The 11,540-nt window shown below is 36.5% G+C and overlaps 1 protein-coding gene across 3 annotated transcripts; it reads right to left on the minus strand.

The window, feature by feature from the left end:
• Positions 1-7,459: 7,459 nt before the first annotated feature.
• On the minus strand, positions 7,460-11,162 carry atf5b (activating transcription factor 5b). 3 transcript variants are annotated; one of them, XM_047820911.1, is made up of 4 exons: positions 10,949-11,162; positions 9,743-9,978; positions 8,262-9,402; positions 7,460-8,022 (listed from the first exon to the last, which is right to left on the minus strand). In XM_047820911.1, exons 3-4 carry the CDS (start codon positions 9,395-9,397, stop codon positions 7,971-7,973), a joined length of 1,188 nt encoding a protein of 395 aa, XP_047676867.1. In that variant the 5' UTR covers positions 9,398-9,402; positions 9,743-9,978; positions 10,949-11,162; the 3' UTR covers positions 7,460-7,970. The 3 variants fall into 3 exon arrangements, with proteins under 3 accessions (XP_047676867.1, XP_027029846.1, XP_047676868.1); XM_027174045.2 differs by having other exon boundaries at positions 7,460-7,939; positions 10,949-11,158; XM_047820912.1 differs by having other exon boundaries at positions 7,841-7,980.
• Between the last annotated feature and the right edge of the window lie 378 nt (positions 11,163-11,540).

The raw sequence follows: 11,540 nt of genomic DNA on the forward strand, positions 1-11,540 counted from the left end.
GACTCACAAAAACAAAGAGCACATGACAGGAATACATAAGATGCCATAAGATGTTGCAATGTCCAGGTTAGGTTTTGTTTATTACCTAGGGTTTCCATATCATAGTTATGTTTATGTTTTATGTTCAATGTAAGTTTTGTTTTGATTTCGTTTGATTTTTCATGTCGACTGGAATTCTTTTCTTGTTAGATTGATGCTTTTTGATTCGAAATCCAGTTGACCTGATTCAACTTTTAGATATGCACATTGCAATATAAAAAAATCAACATAAATTATATCTGAATATAATCTACAGTATCTCACAGAAGTGAGTACACCCCTCACATTTTTGTGAATATTTTGTATAACAGTGTACATTTGCCGTCCCTTCAAAATAATTCAACACACAGTTAATAATGTCTAAACCACTGGCCACAAAAGTGAGAACACCCCTAAGTGTAAATGCCCAAATTGGGCCCAATTAGCCATTTTCTCTCCCAGGCGTCATGTGACTCGTTACTCTTACAAGGTCTCAGGTGTGCACAGGGAGCAGGTGTGTTATCGCTCTCACTCTCTCATAATGGTCACTGAGAAGAAAAAGAAAAAGAAAAGAATAATACACATAATGGATTACATTCCAACCGTTCTCCACAGTGCTTATCCTACTGGGGAACCTGGAGTCTATCCCAGGAGATGTGGGGCACAAGGCATGGTACACCCAGGATAGGATGACAGTCAAATGCAGGGCACAATCGCACACACAATCCAGACAATTTAGAGATGCCAGTCAGCCTACAGTGCATGACTGGAAACCCCTGAAGAAAAAAGAAGAGCATGGAAACTCCACACAGAATCTTAATTTCTTATAACTATGTAAATAATAATACCAGGAAGACTATAATCTTTTCACATTACAAGGCACCATCACACAATACAAACAATTTAGAGCTGACTTTGACTTTGGACTGAGGGGGGGAAAGCCCTAATCCATGGAGAGAACATGCAAATCCTGTGCACCCAGGGTAAAGGCAAGAATCAAACCCCAAACCTGAAGGTGAGATGCAGATGTACAGTACCCGAAAGCCACCATGCCATCTATAGGTGTATTATATACTGTATAAGAAAAAGGTTTAAAATAATATACAAATGGCTTGCAATGTTAGTTGCTATGATATGCTAGACTCTTTAGTTTGGAAGTAGTACATATTAATAAACACTAACTCTAAACCCAGCCCTTAAGGCAGCTTTTTACTAGCCATTAATGTCCAGATGAGTCGATAAATTCCATGTGCTATTAGTTCTTCTTCTGCTTCTTCTTTTTCTTCTTCTTCTTCGTGCATAAAAATGGGGACAAAATACTGATTAAAAAAATCACAATCAATTTTTTTAAAAGTTTTATTCTAATTGATATCAGTGACTAAGATACTAACCCCTAAGACACTAAGCCCAGTTTCAGACTGTCATGCTTATCCCAAAATCAGTGCTTGACTATACTTGTATAACCCATCAGCCCTTACATGTCACATGATCTTGTTACACGTCTCACTGAGCACTCCTGTTCTGTTTCCTGTAATCATCACCAAAATCTAAGCTCTACTTCCTGTGAACCTCACTGTCATGCTTGTGTTCATGTGTCTGTTTGTTGCTTTGCCATCATAGTCTTGACCATAGTCTGTATGGTTTGCTGTTTTACGTGTTATCACCATGTCAATTGGTATTTTTACAACCTGCACAATGTACAGTAGGGTTACACTGAGCAGAAACTGCAACACAGGAGAACCAGGAATACAGCAGAACCCGGTACACAGAAGAAACTGGAACACAGGAGATCCTGGAATACAGCAGTACCTGGAATACAGGAGAATCTGGCTGCCCAGAGAAGAGAGAGTGACATTGAGGCAGAGCTGCACTCTGCTGCACAGAAGGGGAAAAATGTAAAATTGTCTTAGGAGAAAGACACGCTGCCGCCTTCACTGCAAAATACAGTAAATGTCAAAATGTGACAGCCAGAGGGAAAGTCAGACACACCCTGAGACCCACATTCTGTACAATATGTTCAGATACTTTTACCTGTCAGGTTTCTTTGTTGCCAATTGCTTATTATGTTTGTGTTTTTTATCTTTGTGTTTTTTCTGCATGAATACATTATATACGTGTAATGTATATGTGTAATTAGTCTAACGTAAAGTATAGGTGTAGTTTCATGTAATCATTTCATGTAGTTCATTATGTAATTTATAACATTTATGCCAATAAAAAAATCTGACGCTTTGGGTTTCTGAGGAGAGGTTTTTACTGATTAAATTAAATTAAATTGAATATTAAATTCTTTGGACATAGTCACTTGCTGTAAAGTAAATGAGCATCATTTTTCGCTTTATTTATTTTTTAAAATGTGCACTTATTTGTATCTCATTCAGAAGGTGTATATTAGACTGGAAAACCTTGCTAAATAAGGCCAAGAAATGGCCTCTAGTGGATAAATAATTAACTGCATCTGAAACCAGAAGACAGAGAAAACTAGTCAAAAAAGACAAGAGTCCATCTTGTTTCGACGTAATGAACGAAAGCGTTATTCTGTGCTGTGCTTCAGAGAAAGTAATTACATAATTTTTCTTGAAGTTATATTTTTACCTGCAAGACACTTCACACTATACAAATGCATTTCAGCATCTTAGTGAATTATTTAGGAAATCTATGCTTTAATACTTGCTTCATTTATGATGATACTCTAAAATATTAATATTTTCTCTTTCAAAGGGAATTATTTACATGTTTTTAAATTAGTTTATTTTTGTTTCAGTATTTAGACCCCTTCACTTTTTTTTTTATATTATGTTGAAGCCTGATATGAATCTTCTTTTCTCATTAATCATTAATTAATGTCAGATTGAAAATATATCACTTAAGTTTTCAGACTGTTTGCTCAGTACTTAGTTGAAACACCTTAATCTACTTAGTCTACACATCTGGACTGGAGGATTTTCTTCCATTCTTCCAAGCCACGGTCACGTTGGATAGGGACCATCAATGGACAGCTATTTTCAGGTCTCTCTAGAGATGTTTAATAGAGTTCAAGTCAGAGCTCCTGCTGGGCTGCTCTAGAACATTCACAGTATTGTGTTGTCTTGGCTGTGTGCTTAGGGTCATTGTCATGTAGGAATGTGAAACGTCGGCCCAGTATGAGGTCCTGAGCATTGTGGAACACTTTTTTTTATTAAGAACATCACTGTACTTTGCTCCATTCCACTTTCTCTCAGCCCTGACCAGTCTCCCAGTCCCTACTGCTGATAAACACTCTCCACAGCATGATCAAGTCAAGTCAAGTCAAGTCAAGAAGTTTTTATTGTCATTTCAACCATATATAGCTGTTGCAGTACACAGTGAAATGAGACAACATTTCTCCAGGATCAAGGTGCTACATAAAACAAAGACAGAGCTAAGGACTTAGTAAGTTAGTCCTAGCCACATAAAGTGCAACTGTGCAACCTGGTGTGAACAGTGCAAGACAAAATCACAGAAAGACAGTGTAGGACAAAAGACAATACACAAAAACAGCTCCAACCAGTGTACATATTGTATGTCCAATCAATATTATGTTTGCAGAAATACTGGAATGGACACATTAGTATTTATAACCGCAGTTGATGCTGCCACCCCCATGCTTCACTGTTAAGCAGGTGATGAGCGGTGCCTGGTTTCCTTCAGACATAATGTTTAGATTTGAGGCCAAACAGCTCAGACTTGGTTCCTCACAGTCTCCAGGTCCTTCAGGAGCTTTTTTGTAAACTCCAAGCAGGCTTTCGTGTATTTTGCACTGATGAGAGGTTTCTGTCTAGCCACTCTGCCAAAGCCCAGATCAGTGGAGGGCTGCAGTGATTGTTTTCAACGTCTACACAGGATCTCTGTACTGTAGGTCAGTCAGAGTGACCATCGGGTTCAGCTCTTAGAAGAGTCTTGGTTGTGCCAAAAGTCTTACATTTGAGAATTACGGAGACCGCTGTGCTCTTGGGAATCTTCCACCGTGGGTTGTGGTAGCTCAGTGGTTAAGGTGTTGAGCTACTGATTGGAAGGTCATGGGTTTGAACCCCAGGTCCACCAAGCTGCCACTGCTGGGCCCCTGAGCAAGGCCCTTAATGGCCATAAATGTAAATGTCTTCAGTGCAACAGATTTTTGTTTTGATATTCATTGTCAGCTATGAAGCCTTCTATTGAGAGGTGTGTGCCTTTCTAAACCATGCCTAATCAATTTAATTTACAACAGTTGGACTCGAAGCAAGGTGTAGAACCATCTCAGCAGTGATCAAGATAAATGGGAGGCATCTGAGCTAATAATGGAAACTTATGTACATGTGATATTTCAGTCTTTTCTTTTTAATAAATTTACAAACATTTCTTAAATTCTGTTTTCATGTTGTCATTATGGGGTATGGAGTGTATATTAAAAATACAGTAAATGAAAGTGAAAAATAAAATGCATTATATAGAGATATTGATTTATAGGATTAATACTACTACTGTACTGCATCAAAATAAGCATCATGTTCATATAATGTACATTTATACGTTTATAATTTAATCATTTCCAGTATGTTCCAAATGATCAAATATGGGTTTGTCTTAAGAAACAGATGAATTAGACTCAAAAATATTGAAGGTCTTGTTTCTTTTAGCAGAGTATACATCTAGCAGACTTTAAATAATATTAGAATAATATGGAGGTGTGTGTTTGTGTGTCTGTGTGTGTGCATGCGTGCATGCATATGAGTGTGTGTTTATTCATTTTTGAAAAGATTGGTTTGTAAATTTGGGTGAAAAATTTATATTTTCTAAACAATTTAATGCTGTAAATTCTTTAAGAAATAAAATCTAGAAAGCTGCTAAGGCCAACACCTTCCTGTGACATCATTTTATTTAAATATTTCATACAATTTAAGAATATGTGATGATAAATATGCAGATTTTTTTTTTATCATGCTGTTGATATTTTGTTGATATATTCTGCAGTGATAAATATCCTATTCTCTAAATTAATGCTATTTTATGTGTCATCAAGGATGAAATTAAAGACCTTAACTTTTGTGGAAATGTGTCGAAATGATCAGTCTTTAAAAGCAGGTTATTCTCAGTCAGGACAAAAGTAAAAGCTGTACTTTTGTACTTTAGATAGCTAAAATCTTCATGTTTTTGACTATATTTACTTACTAATAGTAAGAAAGTTTAACCAAGTCAGAAAAAAGTCCTTCATTATCTGAATTCTTTATTGTCTGCCTCATTGTTTTTTTCCTCCATTAGTCTACATTGTATATTTTAAAATTCTTTAATCAATAATTAATTATTTGTGTATTAAAAATAAATAGGCAGACTTTGTGTAGTTCTGTGTACATCAACCTACAGTACGCACTGTTGAGACAGCGCTATTAGATGCCCTCTAGCGGACAGATTAGAAACTGCACCATGACGGAAATTCAAGTCAGAAGACATCACCTAGAAGCTTCATTAGCAATGTAAATCCCAGCCAATTTTCATCCCATTATCTAAGCACATTAATGCCTTAAACATTTTATTCTCTATTCTAAATTGGTCTAATGTTTCAAATTTACAACAATTACAATTTTAACACTAATTCACATTTAATACTGCTTCATTAAATTCTATGTTAATAATGCTTCATTAGATTTATTTAGGGTAAACAGACAACAATTGTGCTGATTATGAACAATGTCCAGAATTATGAACAGTAAATGGAGGTAGTTTTTTTTTTTTTAGTAAATGTAAGATTTCATTGCCTCTAAATCACATAATATAATTACACATATCAATAAAACGTAAATATGATTACTAACTATTCCTTATCTCTCTCTAGACAATTTGCCATGTTCACCACACTGCATTTTTACAATGTTTTTAAACATTTATTAAATTATTATTATTTATTATTATTCATAATAATAATTCTTTTTTTTTAATTATTTATATAGAGTTTTGAAGATAATTTATTCCCATCAAAATAATAATTGTAACTGAAGACCATTTTGCCTGCATTTCCTACAGATTTCCACGGATCTGTGCAGAGATGACTCTTTGGATGCCTTTCACTAATATTTTGGGTCGGTAATTTCCTCTAAGATCCCATGATTTTTTTTTCGTGAATTTTCTTACAGCATAGTATTGTATGATTTATGACCAGTCCTGTTTTTTTTTCTGTAAAAGATTCAAGCCTGATTTAATGCTGCATAATAAGTTTAAAAATAACATTAGAAATAAAATATTATAAATAGAACATACTAGTAGATCAGACAACTTGGCGGCTATTTAAACAGTCAATAGATTGTTCTCGTAAAATATTTACAACCAAATAAAAAAAAAAATCTGCAACTGAATCAGAATACATGGGATTACCATAAAGGCCATACATTTCTGGATTATGTTTATAAAAACATACTGACAAACATCATAATGTAATCCTAAACATGTGAGTTTAAAGTGATCTTTGTGCTTAAAACGATGGTTAAAAATTGATGTTCACAAATACACCCGAAATGTCAAAAAAGAAATCCAGCCAGACTCGAACACAAATAATTCTGCTCCTTTGTCAACATTAAACAATCATTTTTAATACAGAAATGTGATCATTTGGTTCACACTTGTGCTGTTTGATTCTGATGTCGTGATATGTCATCACACAGAGAATTTCCTGCAGTATTTTCTTCTGATATCGACACCGTGACGAGTGAACTGTTTATAGCAGACCTAATATGCACCTGGATATATATCTTAAAAATATAAATTCCATTAGGCCTACAGTCTTTTATGCTGGTTCGTAGATGACAGTGATTGTTTGCCGCAAACCCGCACAAGAAAGCAAACGGCCTCTCATACTGATTAACGCAGTTTCATGCTTTATAAATTGAGCAAATAATTTGGCAGCTTCAAATCGAGAAAATGGTAATAAAAGGTCTGATGGAAGAAACAAAGTCTACTTGCTGTCATAATGTACAATGCAGTCATATAATCATGAGAGTCATGCAGTAAACCGTAACCTAACATGCTTCTTAATATTTCTGACATGCATTCAGTACCTGAGCCAGTGAAGTTACCAAGAAATCTAAAAGCTTACTAGTGTGCTTCAAACCACAGTACATTGGCTGATAATGTACACTGTTTTAAATGTGATTGAAAAAAAAAATCCTGCATCGTTAAATAAAGACGTAGAAGCGAAATAAAGTATTAAAAATACAAAAATGGTATTTAGGTCAATGAAACAAAAATGAATTACACTTAACATTACAGGGCTTTTATAGTTACAGCGCAAAGAAAAATAGCAGTAATTATTTGCAATCACATTCTTACACATCCTGACTAAGCTGTACCATCATGCCCCACACAACAAACACACATCTTTGCTAGCATACGTAGTATAGCTGTTGGTTTCTATTTTTTGGTATAAATGATTTCATATGCACAGAGAATTGTAAAAAAAAAAAAAGAAAAAAAAAATCAAGTCAAACCGAATCATGAAAATGCATAATATCTTTAGCTCTCGTTAGAATACTAAGAATACTGGTCAGCCTAAAGCTGGTATCACAGTGTTCATTACATAATTCGCTAAAATTCTATTCAGCAACCCCAGCAAAGAGCTTGTTTCCGAGTCTTATCGTTTATTTTAAACGTCAAAAAACATACAACCAGAGGTCATTTAAAAAAAAAAAAAAAAAAAAAAGTCCTTGCCAAAAAAAGCTGATCTTTCAATGCTGGTGCTTAAAACGGGCTTTAGGCACTGGAATCCTCTTTGAGGCGCTGACTCCGAGCCTTATACACTTCAATCAGGAGGTCTTTGACATACTGGATCTCTCTCTCTACAGATTCGGCTTTGTCTCGCAGCTCTCTGTTTCTCCCTTCCAATCCATGAAGCTCTTCCTCCAAGCAGTCCTGCTCCGCCCTCTTCCGCTGTCGATACCTGGTGTTAATATGTTCAGAGCAGATCAGCGCTATTGTTGTCTGTGTGAGGACAATGCATACATCAAATTTGGCAAACTAGACCTGAAGGATGAACAATATCACCACATTAAAAACACACCACAGTCTCTAAATAAAGAGATTTATCCTCACTTGTCAGAGAAACTTCTTGAATTCAGTAGCTACCTATTGTCACAATGATACAATAACTGACAGGGACTCAGCTGAACATGCGCTTGTATACCAGGCTTCATGTTTCAGAGCTGAAACGGTTTGACATATACGCTTTTCTGCTCATGTGGTAAAGAACACTGGTACTTTACCTGTAAGCAGCTGTCTTGTTCTGGTCTCTTTTCTTCTGTTTGCGCTCTCCATGGCTCCTTTCCAGGCAACTTACTTTGACCTCCGGCTTGAACACACACAGGTTTTCTCTTAGCCTTTGCATTGGTTTCTGTGCTGGGAACTCCAAAGAAGATCCAACACTGTCTCCGGACAGACATTCAAAGCTTTGATCTACAAGGCATTCATGGCTTGAGTAACCGTTATTCATAGACTCGACATCCCCAGAGCGGACTGGCTGATCTACTTCGTTCATATAGCCATGATATGGTTCTAAATTAGCAGTAATTTGACTAAAGTAACACTCAGCTACTTCTGGGTGTTTAAACGCAGGATTACTTCCATTTTCACTACAGTGCAGCACGGGCATAGGAACAGCTTCATGACCATGACCAAGAATCTTCATTCCAGGAACTTGACCTTCTCTCCTATGGTGCACATCCAGTGGTGCACCACCATCCAAACTTTTCACCATCTCTGCTCTGTAAAAAACGTCTTCAGTGAAACATCTCTTTTCCTCTTCCTTTAACAATATGGCACATTCTCGAACCTTTTTCGTACCGATATGGTTCTTCCCAAAAATCTTGTCAACAGCACACTGGTCTAACGCCATCTCCGCATAACCTGAATGAGTCCCTTTGAAAGTCCATGTCTCTTTCTCAAAAACTTCCACGTCTTTGCAACCATTTGATGCTATCCTTTGGCTAGTGGAGTGCGTCCGAACATAGCTGTAAGGAGCAGGTCTGGAGGTTTTAGATCTTCCAACAGAGCTGCCACAAAACCCTCTCAGGTCAAGCTCACCTGTTGCCAGGGTAACAAGCCTAGGGTTCGATTCGGACTGGTTCACATTGTATGAAGAGCAGGGTAACTGGTAATATGACGGTGCAGACATCGCTTGGTAGCCTTTATCACATTTCTGCCATTTATCTGCTTTCATGGGCGCTGATTCAAATAGGTAATAATCCTCGAGTTGAGCAAGTTCTTCTTTTAGGAGGGAGGTCATGACCTCCAAATCTGAGGGCACCTGGACATCATGTTCCAAGGGGGAAGGTGGAATCGATGAGCCAGGAGACGATTCAGTTGATGTTGAAAGTGGGTAGCTGTCAAAATGTTCTGTCATCCAATCTGAAAAGGACAAAATAAACAATAAATAATGGTGAATTATAAATTACGTTTCAAAATTAAAGAAAAGAAAATGCAATTTTTTTGAGTCCAATCACTTTGGCTTTTTATCACTAAACATACCTATGCACTTATTTCTACCCAGCCATGTAATCATATCATCAGTTTCAGACTGTCCATTCAATACACATAGCTAGAAATGCATTCACCAGCAAAGCATAACAAAGGACACACAATATGAAATAAAGTCATTAGCTTTACTTACGGTACGCCATTAACACATATACTGCAGTGCGGTGTCCACTGACTATCGGGTAAAATAAAAAATCATCTCTCTGCTTACCAATGTACGTCCGTACGTCGGTGTAGACTCCTCCCCTCCGTTCTGGGATTGGCTGTCATTAGCCAGTGGGAAAGAGAGGATTCGGAGGTCGGCTTTGCAAATGAGGAGAATTTTGCAAAAAAGGATCTATGCTGCCACAATGTTCTCTGATTTGCTTGAAGTACTCAATTGCGTACTCAAATGTGTCCGAATTCAAGGAGTGCTTCACATAGCGTAATGCCAAGAAAAAGTAATACCTATAAAAGAAAAAAAAGAAAGAAAGAAAAAAAACACCAATTGTGTGTGTGTTAAACAAACCTTACACAGGATTACACGGTTATTATAAAGGACAGGATTCTGTAGTATTCTTTTCAAATCTCTTGAAAAAATGTTTTGCTTGCTGAAATGGATTCGCATTAATCAGTTTCATCTGTGTCTGAGTTTACATACAAGCAAGTCCACTTACTTTGTACAAGTTTACCTAACGAATCTGTTTCTGAATCAATGAATCAAACTAACAGAAAATGTAAGCCTTTTGAAAACACAGAGAATTTATTATTTACAGAGAACATATTATCTAATATTATATAACATGTATATAATATAATATAATAAATATTTGCTAATGATAAGATTCACTTTTTACTTATTGTTATATATATATTACTTATATTATTATTATATTATTATATATTATTGTGATCATTGATAATTCCCACTATGTTCATATGATTGAATGAACAAATCATCTGAGTCAAAAGAGCAGAGAGAAGTCACGTGGTTACTGAACCGCTAGCTGTCAGCAGAGTCATTAAGGGCATTAAACATAGAGAAAATTACAGACAAAAAACCCCCCAAAAACAAACAACAACAACAAAAACAACAGCTGTTGGATAATAAATGAATAAAAACCATAACACAATTACATATCTGCAGATGTGATGTCTATATAAGAAAGTATCTATCCCTGATTTGTTGTCCAGAGTAATGGATACATACATCTGTGAAGAAAGGGACTTACCCAAAGGTTTGGACTTTGTATACAAACTCCAATATTTTCCGACAGAGACAAAACATGATCTCAAGAAAGTTTTTACACTGATCTGTATGTCAAAATAAAACAATTCGAACGCTAAACACAGCGCAACGCAAACAAAACAAAACAGAACATCCATCTAGGGCGTTTCTGCCTGGACAGAAATAAATGGCACAGAAGTAAACACTTACTCCATGTTGATGTGGGCTGAAGTGCGCTCTCCACGCTGAAAACTCACAGGAACAGGAACAGTTCACATTAATAAAGCATCTCTTCAGTCTTGTTCAAACCATTTGATGTTGAAGATGACCTAGTGAGAGGGGAAAAAACGTTTCTAAAACTTTTGCGCACAACGCCTATACAAACATAGCCTTATCACACCCCCCTCATATCAATCCGCGTCCTTCCTTCTGAACCGTAATAAACGTCAACTGACCTGCGCTATAAGCTTCCGCTGTAAACACTCCGTTACCCATTATGTTAGGAAGTGACAGAGTTATTTATATCCGTGTATCGGAAGGTTAATTCAAGAATAGATAAAAAAATATATATATATATTGCTTGTTATTAAAATTAGGCTAATTTGCATACAAGTTAATTTGCATACAAGTCTAATTGCTGATTAAAGAAATCACACAAGTGCGCGTAAAGGCGCAAGACTGAGGACTAGTTAATGAGCGGCTGTGAGGAAGGACACTGGAGCTGTACAGTTTGGAGCCGGTTGCAGGCGTGTTGCATCAGATCTGCTGGAGTTTTGCCTGTGTTCAAACTCTGTTGGCACTC

This window comes from Tachysurus fulvidraco, chromosome 11, assembly GCF_022655615.1.
Source record: "Tachysurus fulvidraco isolate hzauxx_2018 chromosome 11, HZAU_PFXX_2.0, whole genome shotgun sequence".
NCBI lineage: Eukaryota > Metazoa > Chordata > Actinopteri > Siluriformes > Bagridae > Tachysurus > Tachysurus fulvidraco.

Coding starts and splice junctions, on each gene's coding strand:
- atf5b (XM_027174045.2), bottom strand. CDS start 9,397: ATGACAGAACATTTTGACAGCTACCCACTTTCAACATCAACTGAATCG. Junction 7,940..8,261: donor AACAAGACAGCTGCTTACAG/GTAAAGTACCAG, acceptor TATTAACACCAG/GTATCGACAGCGGAAGAGGG.